The following is an 18,989-nucleotide window of genomic DNA, read 5'->3' on the forward strand; positions in this document are numbered from 1 at the left end:
ATGCTGCAGTAGTTTATGTGTCAGGGGGATAGGGTCAGTTTGTTATATCTGGAGTACTTCTCCTGTCCTATTCGGTGTCCTGTGTGAATCTAAGTGTGCGTTCTCTAATTCTCTCCTTCTCTCTTTCTTTCTCTCTCTCGGAGGACCTGAGCCCCAGGACTACCTGACATGATGACTCCTTGCTGTCCCCAGTCCACCTAGCCGTGCTGCTGCTCCAGTTTCAACTGTTCTGCCTTATTATTATTCGACCATGCTGGTCATTTATGAACATTTGAACATCTTGGCCATGTTCTGTTATAATCTCCACCCGGCACAGCCAGAAGAGGACTGGCCATCCCACATATGCTCTCTCTAATTCTCTCTTTCTTTCTCTCTCTTGGAGGACCTGAGCCCTAGGACCATGCCCCAGGAATACCTGACATGATGACTCCTTGCTGTCCCCAGTCCACCTGACTGTGCTGCTGCTCCAGTTTCAACTGTTCTGCCTTATTATTATTGGACCATGCTGGTCATTTATGAACATTTGAACATCTTGGCCATGTTCTGTTATAATCTCCACCCGGCACAGCCAGAAGAGGACTGGCCACCCCACATAGCCTGGTTCCTCTCTAGGTTTCTTCCTAGGTTTTGGCCTTTCTAGGGAGTTTTTCCTAGCCACCGTGCTTCTACACCTGCATTGCTTGCTGTTTGGGGTTTTAGGCTGGGTTTCTGTACAGCACTTTGAGATATCAGCTGATGAACGAAGGGCTATATAAATACATTTGATTTGATTTGCAGAAATTATTTGGTTGTGCAAACCCACAGTTTCATCAGCTGTCCAGGTGGCTGGTCTCAGATGTTCCTGCAGGTGAAAAAGCCAGATGTGAAGGTCCTGGGCTGGCGTGGTTACACGTGGTCTGCGGTTGTGAGGTTGGTTGAACGAACTGCCAAATTCTGCCAACAGCTCTGACAGGCATTCCTGCAGTCAGCATGCCAATTGCACAGTCCCGCATTTTATTGTCCCCCGCACAAGGTGAACCTGTGTAATGAGCATGCTGTTTTATCATGATGGATGGATTATCTTGGCAAAGGATAAATACTCACTAACAGGGATGTAAAAAAAAAGTGCACACAATTTCAGGTAGCGCAGTGGTTAAGGGCTCTGTACTGCAGCGCCAGCTGTGCCACCAGAGACCCTGGGTTCGCGCCCAGGCTCTGTCGCAACCGGCCGCGACCGGGAGGTCCGTGGGGCGACGCACAATTGGCCTAGCGTCGTCCGGGTTAGGGAGGGCTTGGCCGGTAGGGATATCCTTGTCTCATCGCGCACCAGCGACTCCTGTGGCGGGCCGGGCTCAGTGCACGCTAACCAAGGTTGCCAGGCTGGCTTCCGGGTTGGATGCGTGCTGTGTTAAGAAGCAGTGCGGCTTGGTTGGGTTGTGTATCGGAGGACGCATGACTTTCAACCTTCGTCTCTCCCGAGCCCCTACGGGAGTTGTAGCGATGAGACAAGAAAGTAGCTACTGAAACAATTGGATACTACAAAATTGGGGAGAAAAAGGGGTAAAACTTAAAAAAATAAGATAGATATATATATATATCTATATATATATATATATATATATATATATATATATATATATATATATAACATCCCCAAACCCAACTTTATAAGAGGTTTTAAAAATAGGTTCCATTTGACTCAACGTACAATAATCACGTACAATAAGGCATTGTTGGCAGAATATATGGATGCAGTTCAATGCATAATTCATATAATTCACCAATACATTTCTTGGTAGTGTCGTGGAAATTCTACACAGGGACACTCAGAGTTAATCTTAAATGAAGGTTTATACTTCTATTAACATAAGGGAAATCAACACAAAAAACCAGACACTTCATAATTTCAAACCCTTCATTATGGGTTGTACAATCCTCAACCCTTCTTGTAAAACCATGGCTTAAGACCTTCGCTTCATAGTTACACATATGCTTCATTACACAATTTAATTCATGGATTCTGGCAATGGCTTTTGTTAATGACAGATCGCTATATCAATACATTTCTAGTCTAAAATATTATAAATTTCACAGTGTGCAGATCTCCACAATCAACCTGATACCCCAAATAAACCATTTTGGAAAAGCACAAATCAATTTCAGGCATGGTTGACCCTCTCCCTCCCAGCACTCATTCTTCTGGCGTTTCAGTTCGTCCTACCAATGGTACGTGTTCAAAGTGGATGGGCCTTGATAATGTCTCTCGCCTGTGCCGCCACTGTCCTTTACAATTCATTATGTCTTGTGCCTTTTCCTACCAGTACACCAGCAGCATGAGAGAAGTATGGACGGGAACTCTCTCCATGCTCACTCCACTTGGACTCATGTCGCACTCCTGAGAGAAAAGGCATTTGATAGCTTCGACTGGATGCTGTGTACAGGTTGCTGGCTCGGACTCAGGTCTCACGGAAGAAGTGGTGAAGGACCATAGTGAATGCCATTGTCGCCATTACTTCAGCCGGTTAGACGGGGTGAGGTTCACACTGTTCTTGGCCGAATTATCCCTTCCATGCATCTAGATACCATCTGTGGCCACCTTCGCCATAACCTCAAGAGAGGACAGATCAGAACAACAGTTTAGTTTAGGCCATTCTGATTCAGGGAATCCAGACAAATTATTTACTGTATGACAAATGATTCACTGAATGACAAATTGTTACTTCTACCAATATTCTTAATACAATTGTTTAAGACACAGTTGAAACCACCAACATATATTTTTTCATTTTACTGGCAGGCATGTGAAGAAAATCTATTTGGATATTTACCAAAGGGCCCAAGGGGACTGGTAATTCCTCCTCACATCATGATTCATGTGTCCAGAAAAACAACACTGCCTGTTAAATCAATATAACAAATACAATTATTATTACAACCCTTGATGGGCCTTGATGAGAGCTCCTCTCTTGTAACCATTGTCATGTTGACCTGTTGCATTGGCATACAGTTCTGTACAAACTGTCCGTGGAACATAAACTAGTCAAAATTCAGTTAAGAACAAATTGTTATTTACAATGACGGCCTACCCCTGCCTAACCCGGACGACGCTGGGCCAATTGTGCACCTCCCTATGAGACTCCCAATCACGGCTGGTTGTTATACAGCCTGGAATCAAACCAGGGTCTGTAGTGACGCCTCCTGCCCTAAGACTAGCTTGCCGCTACTTCCTATACATACACTGCTCAAAAAAATAAAGGGAACACTAAAATAACACATCCTAGATCTGAATGAATGATATATTCTTATTAAATACTTTTTTCTTTACATAGTTGAATGTGCTGACAACAAAATCACACAAAAATTATCAATGGAAATCAAATTTATCAACCCATGGAGGTCTGGATTTGGAGTCACACTCAAAATTAAAGTGGAAAACCACACTACAGGCTGATCCAACTTTGATGTAATGTCCTTAAGACAAGTCAAAATGAGGCTCAGTAGTGTGTGTGGCCTCCACGTGCCTGTAGGACCTCCCTACAATGCCTGGGCATGCTCCTGATGAGGTGGCGGATGGTCTCCTGAGAGATCTCCTCCCAGACCTGGACTAAAGCATCCGCCAACTCCTGGACAGTCTGTGGTGCAGACGGAGCGATGGAGCGAGACATGATGTCCCAGATGTGCTCAATTGGATTCAGGTCTGGGGAACGGGCAGGCCAGTCCATAGCATCAATGCCTTCCTCTTGCAGGAACTGCTGACACACTCCAGCCACATGAGGTCTAGCATTGTCTTGCATTAGGAGGAACCCAGGGCCAACCGCACCAGCATATGGTCTCACAAGGGGTCTGAGGATCTCATCTCGGTACCTAATGGCAGTCAGGCTACCTCTGGCGAGCACATGGCCCCCTAAAGAAATGCCACCCCACACCATGACTGACCCACAGCCAAACCGGTCATGCTGGAGGATGTTGCAGGCAGCAGAACATTCTCCACGGCGTCTCCAGACTCCAGAAGTGTGATTGACTTGGAGTTACATTGTGTTGTTTAAGTGTTCCCTTTATTTTTTTGAGCAGTGTATATAATAACCGTAGATAACGTTATAGTTTGAAAAACTCAGCTAACAGAACTTGTTGGGGTATCCATTCAGACACGCACCTCTTTCACACTCTCACATCCACATTCACTTCATGCTATTACTTGACTTAGGACTACCGGTACCCTCCTCCATTTTTAGTTTTTATTGGTTATATTATTACTATTATTTTTATATGAATGAATTTAAATTGACTCACTGAAATCAGTTGCCATTTCCCTCAATTGTTCGCAGATGAGTATCCTCCTAGGCAACTCACAGTATGGGTCTAGTCTGGGTGGGCCTCTTTTGGTCAGATGTGCATTTTCCTCACGCTTCATAAAATGTGCCACCGGGTTTTCCTTGCAGACCCCCACTGGAAAGCTCCACAGGCAGAATCAATCATCCTGTTCATTGACGGCAAATTGTCCCTACACTGGGACACTCACAGTCAATCTTAAATTAATCATTCTTCATTATCAGCGCGCTGGAGAGGTTCCAACCAACTCAATGCACCAAGTACACGTCGATCAGGAGCTCCCTCTGGGGCAGTCCCGTTAGATCCTTATATACCAGTTACAGACACGTTTCATAGGTATAGTTCATAGGGTTGGTTCCGGCATGCGTCTGGCACCGTCTCCTATCTTAACTTATAGAACATATTCTGGGCATTCTGCCAGATGGTCTTAAATTGGAGGTCATGTTACCCCCCTCATATCTTTACCAAGCACAGGCAGGAACCAAGGATTATTTATGACACTAAGACATTTTCAAGGCTGTCTCTTCACATGATAAACATTTCATCACAGTAGACCCAAAAATATTGCTATCAGGTATTAATCATGGCTAGCCTGGTACATTGTTTGCAGCCTCCATTCAGGGTGCGCTATTTCTATTTCAATGACTCAATATTCTGGACAAAAACAGATAAATGTAACTAAGGCTGGAAATTTCAATGCAATCAAACTAGCAAAGGCAATAATCACAAGTCAGTCATAACATGGCTAATAGGCTAGCATATCTATTAATGTAGAAAGCTAAAAACACAAAGCCTAATGTTAGCTAGATAGCTAGCTAGCTGCTAGGAGAATGTCATGCCATTGGAGGAGTGGTTGAGTGACTGACTTTTTCCCCTCATTTTGTTTTTCGGTGGCTATACTCAGCTAGAGATGCAGGTGTCATTTGGTTCGCTAGCAAGAACTTGAACGACTGTTTGCCAGTTAGCATATCTATTGCGTTCCCAAATTCACTCTGGCTATCTACTCTGATTTCAGAGCACTCTCAAAAAAGTAATAGTTAGAAAGTGGTAGATAACATGTAAACAGCCCAACCAGCTCTGCTGTGGCGAGTAAAATGGTCAGAGTGAGGTGTTCTCTCATTTGTGTCTGGAAGTAGCTAGCTAGCTAGCAAGTTAGCTTGGGTGCTTGGTTGGGACAGGCATGCATTGGCAGGCAAGCTGTAGAAGGACGAGGAGCTACAATTCTCCATCGTTTATCATTGCAATTTTGACGGCCAACTAGCTGAAAAGGCTTGAGGGGATTTATCTAATGTTCCTTTGTTAGATCTTAGCTCATCTTGCTCTGGCTAGCATTAGTTGTTGATCTTGTTGTTGTTGAGGCACATAACTGAGGTAGAGCGAGCCTACATTTTCATGGTTATTTGATCAATAGGACTGTAAAGTTCTCAACACTCCCGTCATGTTTTCATATTTGCAGAGATCCATTCAGGTGTATTTTGTAGCTTCTGGTGAATGCGTTCTAATGATCTAAAGTTGCGCTGTTGCAACTGCCTGTAAACACACAGTCCAGTTCAAAGTGAATGATGGCAGGCCTGTGTGGCAAATGGCTTGTTTGTATAGCACACTGGTCTGTGTAGACTTCAGTCCTGGACAAGACAGATGCTTTATTTACTGCAGGGTCTATTAATTTCCCAAACGCACGGCCACTTTCCCACTCAATATTGCTATAGAATCTTCACAAATGTTTGAGAATTACGTATACTAAGAATTTATGAAAATGACCATATCTAAGTGATCACTTGTCCAGAAATTTTTTATTTTCAAGTGTCAAATTCTTCCTGGGGGTGTAAATGAACAGATTTGAATAAGATTTCATGTTGCTTAAATGCTGTCAGTTGCACTTTAAATGCCACAATGTTTCACACACAAGTTATTTTCAAAGAGGTAGCTAACAGCAAGCACGCTGCAATAAAAAACACAGTTCCACTCACCAGATGACGATCATTTGAAACGTAATAACGTAATAACAAATTAGCAACAACATCCTCTTGGATAACATCTGCTGCAGCTGTTGCAAACTAGGTGACAACAAAAGCTAGCTAGACCGTGGGAAAACTAGTGCTCGCTATTGCGCAGTGACCTGTTGGCCTTCAAGAAGGCAGATGTTTCCATAAATTTTGGTCCCAACCATTGTAACAAATGTAACCAACTATATATTGTCGTAGGCCTTTCATTAATCTCTGCCTGAATTACATTTTAATAGTATGAATTGATGCTGTAGTATTAGTTAATACAAAATGTAGGTACTTTATATTAAATTCCATTATATTTCTGGACTTTCATGAAAAAGATTGAGAAAGAATACCAACAAAAATGTTACAAATAAAATACTACAAAATACTACTTTGGCCAGTTCCCTGTTAATTCTGTCTGTTCACCATCCAGTGTAACGTGAACAGCCAGTCAACTATGTCAACCAATTCGACAACCAAATTAGTCCCTGTTATCTTTTGTTAACTTAATCTTGGTCAAATCCCCACATCTCTGGTATCTCTTTCTCACGAGATTGGATTTGGTCAGCAAAGCCTTGTGGCTATTAGGTTGCCCGAGGTTGATGGGAAAGATAAGGTCATGTAATCCCTCTTTTTTTGAAGCACAGTCCTCAGTGATATGTGTCCTTACAAATGTTACCGACTTCCTATATGGTGAACGTGAAACACAAGTAGGCCTATAGGCCTGGCCAGCCTACGTCATGAAACCTGAACTAGAGAGTATAATAAAGAAGCTCAGCCAGAACTTACAGTTTAATTCAAGTCAGACGGATTGCCATTGCAGCATCCATTCAAAGTCCTCACGCATTCAACCTATCCTCATCCCGACCACAGATGTGGGCAGCCCAGTCAGAAAAGGCCCATTTGACAGTATGGCCCTAGGCCTCAGCAGGCGTGGGAGAGCCTACCCATCCCCACCGCGCAGGCGCTATTGCACCACCTTCAGTCACAAGCAGCTGGACCAGCTGGATGGTGTTTGGACAGAACCACTACCCCGACATCTACTGCCGTGAGGAACTAGCGCGGCTCACCAAACTCAGTGAAGCACTCATACAGGTCATTGGGCCTAAGCCTATTTATCAGTCCACACGGATTGTATTAAATCAAATCAAAGTTTATTTGTCACGTGAGCCGAATACAACAGGTTTACAGTGAAATGCTTACTTACAGGCTCTAACCAATGGTGCGAAAAAAAGGTTTGTGTGTGTGTAGGTAAGTACAGGGGGGGGGGGGGGGGGGTGATAATGCTTGCAATTACTAACTCAAACAGTTTTAATTTACAAAAGGTTATAATTTACAAAAGACTGACATACTTAACTTATTATCAATTCTCCTATAAAATTGTCAAATCTCAAATTCAACCTACTTAAGTCTTATTTCTTATTGTATCTGACAGGTATGGTTCCAAAATCGGCGTGTCAAATACCGCAGGCAGGAGCGTGGGTCTCAAAAGGTCTTGCCAATGGGCATGATGCCAGGGCACGGTGCACTGTTGGGCTGCATGTGTGTTCAGTCCACAGGGATAAACCTGCCAGTACTACCCTCACTCCCTGGCTCACCATATCCCCCGGTCCCCGTCTATGCTGCCCCCAGGTGGTTACTCCCACTCCCACCACACAGGCCAGCTTGAGGAGTGGTACAGCCCGCTACGGAACATTGGAGCCCCACCCAGCAACCTGGCCACGCCTGTGTTCTCCATGACTGCTCTAGATCCTGCCTCTCACTGGAACTAACAAAAGGGCAACTTCTACATCCGGAGGTAGATAGGCTGTGGTTTTAGAAGAATTAACAGTTATTCATTGCACAATACATATTTGTTGAATGTAGAGAATAGTGAGAATGACTTCACTCTTTCACCCCTTGAATACCTTCCATGGCACGTCACATGTTCTGTAACTAGCAGGTTGAAAGTTCAAGGTTGCCTAACAGAGACATTTGTAGGCCATCTAAATAGCAGCATAGATTGCCTGAAATATATGCTCTTTCTCCTAACACTCTATTTGGTATTCTCACAGTAAATAAAGTGTGTATTGGGAGTGATTTGTTTGTTTATGTTAAAAGGGATGCTAGAAAAGTTTTTGTATAATTTCAGCCAGTGGTTTTGAAAGTAGCGCTCATGATTCAAAACTGGTCCCCGGAAATTGTGCACAATGTCATCCATTTCGTATGATGTTAAATTATTTGTTTTTCTGCAATTTGTTTGATATGTTGTCAAATTCAAATTAGTACAATATGTTACAAATTTACAAGTGCTTAAGATCCCATTCAAACATAACCTTTACCTCAGAGTGAACTGCACTGACATGCTCCAAAAGGCCAGTGTGAATGCCACTGAAACATACTCAACATAACTAAATCAGAGAATACTTTCATATTTGTTTATTAAAAGTATATTACACAGACAACACCGTTGCATCTGTCTAATCTTTTAACATTTTATAGCGTTCAATTACACATTTCTAGTCAAATAAAACTGAGTTCACTGAACAACCAACACCGAATGACGAAAATAGAACTCTTTTGTAACAAATACTTTTTTAGTATTAGAAATGTTATACATGGGTTCAATATAGATCTGGGCCTTATAACACAAGACCTGGTAACCTTATCTGTAGCTGTTTGAAAGCAATGCATCTCATGAGGGGGGAAAAAAAAAATCAAGTGAGGTGTACCTACGCATAACATTGTCACTTCAATAGGCAGCTAACATTTACAGCAACACAACCATGCATTCTACTCATAGCACATCTGTCAAATTAAGTTGTCCCTTGAGTAATGGCATCACCCAGAGATCTCACAGTGCTGCAAGTCAACTGAATCCAGTGACAAAGAAATCACAATGCGCATCACGACACAGCTCCGGTATTACATTCAGATTCTGCAAGCGGAGTCGAGCATTCAGGTAGGTGGGTAACAGACCACGTTATGGATGCATGTAGTGATCAGCAGAAAAAGTACTAATTTGTTATTGCCTGTGTTTGACCAGAACCAGACCTGTAACGTGCGTGGCTTTTATGTTACTTGGGTCGCGTTGATGTACAAACAAATGGGAGAAAGTGTTTTGAAAACAAGAATGAGCATACTTATAGGACTAGCCGGGGTATTACTTCCTCTGTTTCAAAACACTGTCTTCCGTTTTGTTCCAACTGTACGCAACACTGTTCATAGCGTGTTTCTGTGATCAGACAAATCCTCCAAACCTGCTTTGCCATTCCCACACTCTCATATTTATTCTGTGGTACATTAGGCTGCTTCTGAGCCGTATAATTCCCACTATGAGTAATAGTAAAGGCCACACTTAAAGTTAAGGACCACAGGCAGTTGTCGTTAATGGCCTAACTTAAATATATTGGTCCATAATCTTACAGCAAGGCATGACTTAGGTAAATATTAAATTCCAACATGACTGAACTCATTTAGTTGTGAGCATACAGCAGACAAACTTGGCAGTTTCTGTAATAATAATAATAAATATATATATATATATATATACAGTTGAAGTTGGAAGTTTACATACACTTAGGTTGGAGTCAATTAACCTGGTTTTTCAACGACTCCGCAAATTTCTTGTTAACAAACTATAGTTTTGGCAAGTCGGTTAGGACATCTACTTTGTGCATGACAAGTAATTTTCCCAACAATTGTTTACAGACAGATTATTTCACTGTATCACAATACCAGTGGGCCAGAAGTTTACATACACTAAGTTGACTGTGCCTTTAAACAGCTTGGAAAATTCCAGAAATATATGTAATGGCTTTAGAAGCTTCTGATAGGCTAATTGACATAATTTGAGTCAATTGGAGGTGTACCTGTGGATACATTTCAAGGCCTACCGTCAAACTCAGTGCCTCTTTGCTTGACATCATGGGAAAATCAAAAGAAATCAGCCAAGACCTCAAAAACAAAATTGTAGACCTCCACAAGTCTGGTTCATCCTTGGGAGTAATTTCCAAATGCCTGAAGGTACCACGTTCAACTGTACAAACAATAGTATGCAAGTATAAACACCATGGGACCACGCAGCCGTCATACATCTCAGGAAGGAGAAGCGTTCTGTCTCATAGAGATGAAAGTACTTTGGTGCGAAAAGTGCAAATCAATCCCAGAACAGCAGCAAAGGACCTTGTGAAGATGCTGGAGGAAACAAGTACAAAAGTATTTATATCCACAGTAAAACGAGTCCTATATCGACAAAACCTGAAAGGCCGCTCAGCAAGGAAGAAGCCACTGCTCCAAAACCGCCATAGAAAAGCCAGACTACAGTTTGCAACAGCACATGGAAACAAAGATTGTACTTTTTGGAGAAATGTCCTCTGGTCTGATGAAACAAAAATAGAACTGTTTGGCCATAATAACCATCCTTTTGTTTGGAGTAAAAAGGGGGAGGCTTGCAAGCCGGAGAACAACCTCCCAACCGTGAAGCACAGGGGTGGCAGCATCATGTTGTGGGGGTGCTTTGCTGCGGGAAGGACTGGTGCTCTTCACAAAATAGATGGCATCATGAGGACGGAAAATAATGTGGATATATCGAAGCAACATCTCAAGACATCAGTCAGGAAGTTAAAGCTTGGTCGCAAACGGGTCTTCCAAATGGACAATGACCCCAAGCATACTTCCAAAGTTGTGGCAAAATGGCTTAAGGACAACAAAGTCAAGGTATTGGAGTGGCCATCACAAAGCCCCGACCTCAATCCCATACAAAATTTGTTGGGCATAACTGAAAAGGCGTGTGCGAGCAAGGGGTCCTACAAACCTGACTCAGTTACACCAGCTCTGTCAGGAGGAATGGGCCAAAATTCACCCAACTTATTGTGAGAAGCTTGTGGAAGGCTACCTGACACGTTTGACCCAAGTTAAACAATTAAAAGGCAATGCTACCAAATACTAATTGAGTGTATGTAAACTTCTGACCCACTGGGTATGTGATGAAAGAAATAAAAGCTGAAATAAATCACTCTAATATTATTCTGACATTTCATATTCTTAAAATAAAGTGGTGATCATAACTGACCTAAAACAGATAATTTCTACTAGGATTAAATGTCAGGAATTGTGAAAAACTGAGTTTAAATGTATTTGGCTAAGGTGTATGTAAACTTCCGAGTTCAGTTGTATCTATCTCAGGGGTGATTTCAAGGGGGGGTATTTTGGGTTAAAATGAGATGAAAATATATAGGGCCATTATAATTTCTAAATTACTGCCCTTTTGCTAGCCCGAAAATCAGTCCCCAAAAAAATCTGTGCAGCCCTCCATTGAATTTCAAACTCCCGATGTGGACCTCGAGCCAAAAAGTTTGTCCACCCCTGGTATGCTGTCTGGATGGATAAAGGATAGTGATTAGCACCACAGAGAGCGTGAGACATGTACACTGGCTCAGGTAAATAAACAAGAGATTTTGCTTTGAGATGGAAAGTGGCGTGGTTATGTGCAGTGCACTGAGAGAGGTCTCAGCAGTTAGGCAGCGTCTCTCCTCTACTCCAGGGACTTGGCAAACTCGGCGTAGTCTATGTACCCATCGTTGTTTTTGTCATCGTCCCTTAGAACGTCATCTATAAGGCTTATGAGGTCTTCCTCTTTCATAGGCTGGCTTTCCTCTCCTCTTTCCTGCAGAAAGGTGGAAAACGCATATACTGTACATGAGTGTGTGTACATAGGTGAATAAAATGCATTACAGTATGTGGCATCATTGGCTGTTGATATCATTTGCAATTACACATACCTCTTTGTGTACATGAGTGATGGCTGTGGCCAACTCCAGCCCATCCAGTAAGTTGTTGCCATCATAGTCATGCATCTTAAAGTAGTGCAACTGCAGCTCCTGTGGCAACATATCTGACTCAGGCTTGTCAATCACACCTTCCAGATGCTCCATGATGTGTCTATACACAGACAGGGCATAGAAGAGACACTGGTCAGTGCATTAACCAAGCATATACTGTCAGGCAAGGTAAAGCTTTAATTCAAGCATCTGGGAGACTTAGGCTGAGAGGCTGTTTGAGCTCAGGGTTTTGGTGCCGTAGTGAGATGTTTGGACAATATACACCAAGTATGTGGACACCTGCTCGTCAAACATCGCATTCCAAAATCATGGGCATTAATATGAAGTTGGTCCACCCTTTGCTGCTGTAACAGCCTCCACTTTTCTAGAAAGGCTTTCCACTAGATGTTGGAACCTTGCTGCGGAGATTTGCTTCCATTCAGCCACAAGAGCATCAGTGAAGTCGGGCACTGGATGTTGGGCGATTAGGCCTGGCTCGCAGCCGGCGTTCCACTTCATCCCAAAAGTGTTCGATGAGGTTGAGGTCAGGGCCAGTCAAGTTCTTCCACACTGATCTCGACAAACCGTTTCTGTATGGACCTCGCTTGGTGCACAGGGACATTGTCATGCTGAAACAGGAAACACCAAACTGTTGCCACAAAGTTGGAAGCACAGAATCGTCTAGAATGTCATTGTATGCTTGGCATTGTGATCTTAAGCTTGTGTGCAGCTGCTCGGCCATGGAAACCCATTTCATGAAGCTTCCAATGAACAGTTATTGTGCGGACGTTGCTTCCAGAGGCAGTTTGGAACTTGGTCGAGTTTTGCAACCGAGGACAGATGAATTTTACGTGCTACGCGCTTCAGCACTCGGTGATCCCGTTCTGTGAGCTTGTGTGGCCTACCACTTCGCCGCTGTTGCTCCTAGACATTTTTACTTCAGAACAGCACTTACAGTTGACAGGGGCAGCTCTAGCAGGGCAGAAATTTGACAAACTTGTTGGAAAGGTGGCATCCTATGAAGGTGTCATGTTGAAAGTCACGGAGCTCTTCAGTACAGGCCATTCTACTGCCAATGTTTGTCAACTGAGATTTCATGGCTGTGTGCTCGATGTTATACGCCTGTCAGGAACGTATTATATATATATATATATAATAAACGCAACTTGTAAAGTGTTGGTCCCATGTTTCATGAGCTGAAATAAAAGATCCCAGAAATGTTCCATACGCACACAAAAAACATATTTCTCAAAAATGTTGTGCACAAATTTGTTTACATCCCTGTTAGTGAGTATTTCTTCTTTGCCAAGATAATCCATCCACCTGACCAGTGGAAGCTGATTAAATGGCATGATCATTACACAGATGCAACTTGTGCTGGGGACAATAAAAAGCCACTCTAAAAATGTGCAGTTTTGTCACACAACACAATGCCACAAATGTCTCATGTTTTGAAGGGGCATGTAATTGGCTTCGTGACTGCAGGAATGTCCACTCGAGCTTTTGCCAGAATGTTAATTTCTCTAGCATAAACTGTTTGAGATTTTGGCAGTAATTCCAACCGGCCTCACAACCGCAGACGACGTGTAATGGCGTTGTGTGGGCGAACGGTTTGATAATGTCAACATTGTGAACAGAGTGCACCATTGTGGCGGTGGGGTTATATTTTTGTTCAGTATATATATATATATATATATATATATATATATATATATACATACACACAGTGCCTTGCGAAAGTATTCGGCCCCCTTGAACTTTGCGACCTTTTGCCACATTTCAGGCTTCAAACATAAAGATATAAAACTGTATTTTTTGTGAAGAATCAACAACAAGTGGGACACAATCATGAAGTGGAACGACATTTATTGGATATTTCAAACTTTTTTAACAAATCAAAAACTGAAAAATTGGGCGTGCAAAATTATTCAGCCCCCTTAAGTTAATACTTTGTAGCGCCACCTTTTGCTGCGATTACAGCTGTAAGTCGCTTGGGGTATGTCTCTATCAGTTTTGCACATCGAGAGACTGACATTTTTTCCCATTCCTCCTTGCAAAACAGCTCGATCTCAGTGAGGTTGGATGGAGAGCATTTGTGAACAGCAGTTTTCAGTTCTTTCCACAGATTCTCGATTGGATTCACATCTGGACTTTGACTTGGCCATTCTAACACCTGGATGTGTTTATTTTTGAACCATTCCATTGTAGATTTTGCTTTATGTTTTGGATCATTGTCTTGTTGGAAGACAAATCTCCGTCCCAGTCTCAGGTCTTTTGCAGACTCCATCAGGTTTTCTTCCAGAATGGTCCTGTATTTGGCTACATCCATCTTCCCATCAATTTGAACCATCTTCCCTGTCCCTGCTGAAGAAAAGCAGGCCCAAACCATGATGCTGCCACCACCATGTTTGACAGTGGGGATGGTGTGTTCAGCTGTGTTACGCCAAACATAACGTTTTGCATTGTTGCCAAAAAGTTCAATTTTGGTTTCATCTGACCAGAGCACCTTCTTCCACATGTTTGGTGTGTCTCCCAGGTGGCTTGTGGCAAACTTTAAATGACACTTTTATGGATATCTTTAAGAAATGGCTTTCTTCTTGCCACTCTTCCATAAAGGCCAGATTTGTGCAATATACGACTGATTGTTGTCCTATGGACAGAGTCTCCCACCTCAGCTGTAGATCTCTGCAGTTCATCCAGAGTGATCATGGGCCTCTTGGCTGCATCTCTGATCAGTCTTCTCCTTGTATGAGCTGAAAGTTTAGAGGGACGGCCAGGTCTTGGTAGATTTGCAGTGGTCTGATACTCCTTCCATTTCAATATTATCGCTTGCACAGTGCTCCTTGGGATGTTTAAAGCTTGGGAAATCTTTTTGTATCCAAATCCGGCTTTAAACTTCTTCACAACAGTATCTCGGACCTGCCTGGTGTGGTCCTTGTTCTTCATGATGCTCTCTGCGCTTTTAACGGACCTCTGAGACTATCACAGTGCAGGTGCATTTATACGGAGACTTGATTACACACAGGTGGATTGTATTTATCATCATTAGTCCTTTAGGTCAACATTGGATCATTCAGAGATCCTCACTGAACTTCTGGAGAGAGTTTGCTGCACTGAAAGTAAAGGGGCTGAATAATTTTGCACGCCCAATTTTTCAGTTTTTGATTTGTTAAAAAAGTTTGAAATATCCAATAAATGTCGTTCCACTTCATGATTGTGTCCCACTTGTTGTTGATTCTTCACAAAAAATACAGTTTTATATCTTTATGTTTGAAGCCTGAAATGTGGCAAAAGGTCGCAAAGTTCAAGGGGGCCGAATACTTTCGCAAGGCACTGTATATATATATATATATATATACACACACACACACAAAACATTATGAACACCTTCCTAATATAGAGTTGCACACCCTTTTGCTCTCAGAATAGCCACAATTGGTCAGGGCATGAGTATAAAGTGTCAAAAGTGTTCCACAGGGACACTGGATGCTTAGTTGTGTCAAGTTGGGAAAGGGTTGTACAACTGAATGCATCTTCCACACTTAACCCAACCCCTCTGAGTCAAAGAGGTGCAGGGGGCTGCCTTATTCGACATTGTTTGTGCCCAGTTAACTGCCTTGCTTAAGGGCAGAAAGAAAGTTTTTTACCTCGTCAGCTCGGGGATTCGATCCAGCAACCTTCTGGTTACTGGCCCAACGCTCCTACCCACCAGGCTACTTGCCGCTGGATGTCCTTTGGGTGGTGGACCATTCTTGACACACAATGTAAACTGTTTAGTGTTAACCGGTCTCCTCCCCTTCATCTACACTGATTGAAGTGGATTTAACAAGTGACATTGATACGTGAGCAATCATAGAATGGAAAGAGCAGGTGTTCCTACTGTTTTGTAAACAGAATTTGGCTCCTAATGTTCTTTTGGCAGGCAATAGTATTGCACATTTTTCTACCCATTCACAATTATGTGGCCTGTTCTTTAGACACAGAATGGAAGAAAATGCTCCGAAACAGAGAGAAAAAGGAAGGTACTATCTGTCCAATAAGAAATGTTTGCTTTTGTTCTGTTGCAAAGCATTTTGGATCAGTGTACCCTAATGAACACGATCCAGTACTCACTCTCTGTCATGGACCATGTTCTTGTCCAGGTGCATGTTTGGATGGTGAATCTCCGGTGGGTGTTCTTGGGCTGCCTGCTCATGTGAACAGACAGACAGCAGAAAGCAGGAGACCAGGAGTAGCCAGCCCCACACAACGCTCCTCCTGCCACTTACTCTTAACACCATTCTGGGCTGTACAGTAACTACACAGACAGCCAGAAAGAGCAGCTAGCTGAGAGAGAAAGAGAGCTCCATCTATGAACCCATATGAACATTTTTGGAAACACATAGATAGCAGAAGAATGAGAAGATTAATTAAATGGAATTGCATTATTTGCAGGCGATAGGCCTAATTGTTTTCAGTGATATGCTATTATATGTACAGTTCGGGATGCAAACTAACTAGTGATGTTGTAGACACAGACACATTGCTGGCTACCGTTAATTATACTAGCATAGTGCACCTTTAGACAAATCTATTAGGTTTTCAAGACCTTCCGTTAGTTTAGCAAGATAATCAATACGGTGATAACAAGCCCTCCATAATGAACTGGATCTTCCGCGATATAAATGATCAAAATGCATACTCACCAGCTGAAAAACAGACGTGGAACCGTTCACTTTAGCTATTTGTATTTTAACTATCTTCACCCTTTTTGGGCATTGCTGTGAGCCGTAGTCACCTTTCAACCCACGGACACGACAGCTAAATTCTGATTGGATATCGGCATTTTGCGTCAGAGATTTGAAGGCGTGCAATAGTCCAACCAGACACCTGTCAGTGTCCAAAACACGAACATGAATGTGGTTGTTTCGTTGAATTTGAGAAGTAAACACATCTGACAAGCAAATGTCAACCTTTCATAGGGAAAATGAAGCCGCCAAATTTATTTTCCGAAGATTTGAGGTTGGATTAGATGTAGAAAACTGTCCTGTGATAGCTTGTATTCGTAGGTAATGCACTTGACCTAAGCACTAGTTTGCTGTGTTAGCTAGTCAAGTGCCTCGAACTGTCGTTTTGTAATGCTTTTGTGAAAGACGATTTAGCAGCCGTCCTGTGAAACTATGGTTGCTAAAATGTGTTCTGCCACCAGGTCAAGGTATATGAAATAATATATTCTATTCTTGACAAATGGTCGATAAAATAATCATTCCCATATAGTGTATACATATTTTTTTGTAATATTTTTATAAATTCACAAATATTGTATGTTGTAACATTCAATGAACTTTACTGTACGACCACCATTGGACTGCTGAATGTGTTCGTCCCGCCCCTTACTCACAAATAAGACATGTGCCAATTAAATGTATACATTTTTGTAATCAGTTTGTATAACATGTAAAGTGTTACATTCTTGCCAATGGATTTGCAACAGGTGTACGCCTCGATCACACCTACAGTGTCATTGGCACAAAAATGGCACGCAGCATCATCTGGATATGTGTGCAACAAAAATTTACCTTCTGCTATGATTTCTGTCAAGCCGTCTACGGATACAATTTGATGCATATATTCGATAAATCCAATGTATGTACCACTCAGAACGCACTGCAACTGGCTCTGCAACGCAATGCTTCAAAGCAAACGTAGCGTTCCATTGAAAATGAATGTACCTCTGGTACCAAAACGCAAAAAAAAATAGTTGGTGTGATCGAGGCGTATTCCGTCAGTCACGCGTTACCGTGCAGTGCTGAATTGTCTGAGCAGACCATATGGCCGATGTAAATTTAGCTACCTACACTCCCAAATCCTGAAGTCGGTCAATTAAAATAGTTGATAACTGACATTTTAAATACAGTAGCCTACTTGGGATTTATTGAGGGATTTAACATATACTGCGGTAAAAATCATGAATAATAATTTGCCACAAGTGTGTCTCAGATCCAAAGTTTGAATGTTACTGTTTTATCTAAACACTCTGAACTCTGGTAGGCTATTAGCGTTAATCCCAGTAGGCTAATTGATCTAGTTAGGGAAAGCTTTTGAAGGAAAATCTAGGACGGGTTATCAAGGACAAAATGCACTTCAATACAAACGCTTTACAGTGGCATATATGATAGCAAATGGTTTGTAGCGTAAATAGGCTAAAGAAAATAAGAAAAAAAGAATAATACTTCGACAAACATTATTGTTTCCTAAAATCTTTGCGCTGTGTTGGCCTATTGTATGCAAAATAAATACAAGCATATAAGGGTAGAGTCGACTCCAATAAGTTATATATATCGACTTGCTATATAATAAGCTAATTCATTGAATAGATAGTTATTATGAAATATAAACAAATCTGAGTCTACGAAAGTAAAAATGTAAAAAAATCACACAATGGGTATACACACATCTTCCTATCCCATCCTAAAACTGAATCACCTGTATAATAGTATCTTGAGTTTGTTTAAAACTAATTTTCTTTGTGTGTGCTATTTAAGAATACATTGTGGTCAAATATTATTTTGACATGTCCACCAATAATGTGTATAAGGGAAGGTAGGGCAGCAGCACATGCTCATAGATTACATGACACTTTTTTCGTGTTCTGTTTATCAGTCCGCAGTTACTCCCCGGGTATCAGGGGAGTACGGTCACCGAGACAGATCGGGATCTAGAGCGGGCATGGCAACCAGCAGGGTCTCCTTCTCGCAATACCGTCTGGAAGCGGAGATCGACCGCTACAGAGCAGAGTGCCAGTGGGACAAGATACCCCCTATCGTAGAGCAACTAGTGGCCGCACGATTTCACGAAGACGGTGAGTGCTGGTGACTGACTGACTGACTACCTGTTGGATTTTTGTATA

At 42.2% G+C, this 18,989-nt stretch overlaps 2 protein-coding genes across 4 annotated transcripts in view; one reads left to right on the top strand and one right to left on the bottom strand.

Annotated features, from left to right (window-relative positions):
• Positions 1-11,303: 11,303 nt before the first annotated feature.
• LOC110502332 (multiple coagulation factor deficiency protein 2 homolog) lies at positions 11,304-16,911 on the bottom strand. 3 transcript variants are annotated; one of them, XM_021580275.2, is made up of 4 exons: positions 16,786-16,911; positions 16,214-16,426; positions 12,062-12,221; positions 11,305-11,946 (listed from the first exon to the last, which is right to left on the bottom strand). In XM_021580275.2, the coding sequence occupies exons 2-4, from the start codon at positions 16,378-16,380 to the stop codon at positions 11,815-11,817; spliced, it is 459 nt and encodes a 152-aa protein (XP_021435950.1). In that variant the 5' UTR covers positions 16,381-16,426; positions 16,786-16,911; the 3' UTR covers positions 11,305-11,814. The 3 variants fall into 3 exon arrangements, with proteins under 3 accessions (XP_021435952.1, XP_021435950.1, XP_021435951.1); XM_021580276.2 differs by having other exon boundaries at positions 16,214-16,422; positions 16,786-16,868; XM_021580277.2 differs by lacking the exon at positions 16,214-16,426 and having other exon boundaries at positions 11,304-11,946; positions 16,786-16,861.
• Positions 16,912-16,970: 59 nt separating this feature from the next.
• Positions 16,971-18,989, top strand: part of LOC110503084 (tetratricopeptide repeat protein 7A) — a 44,015-nt gene continuing 41,996 nt past the window's right edge. Inside the window, exons 1-2 of the mRNA XM_036960030.1 lie at positions 16,971-17,294; positions 18,743-18,941. Coding sequence (XP_036815925.1) covers positions 18,809-18,941 — 133 coding nt within the window. The 5' untranslated portion in view covers positions 16,971-17,294; positions 18,743-18,808. The remainder of the gene's footprint in view (positions 17,295-18,742; positions 18,942-18,989) is intronic.

The sequence above is a fragment of the Oncorhynchus mykiss genome, chromosome 23, assembly GCF_013265735.2.
Source record: "Oncorhynchus mykiss isolate Arlee chromosome 23, USDA_OmykA_1.1, whole genome shotgun sequence".
In the NCBI taxonomy this organism is placed as follows: domain Eukaryota; kingdom Metazoa; phylum Chordata; class Actinopteri; order Salmoniformes; family Salmonidae; genus Oncorhynchus; species Oncorhynchus mykiss.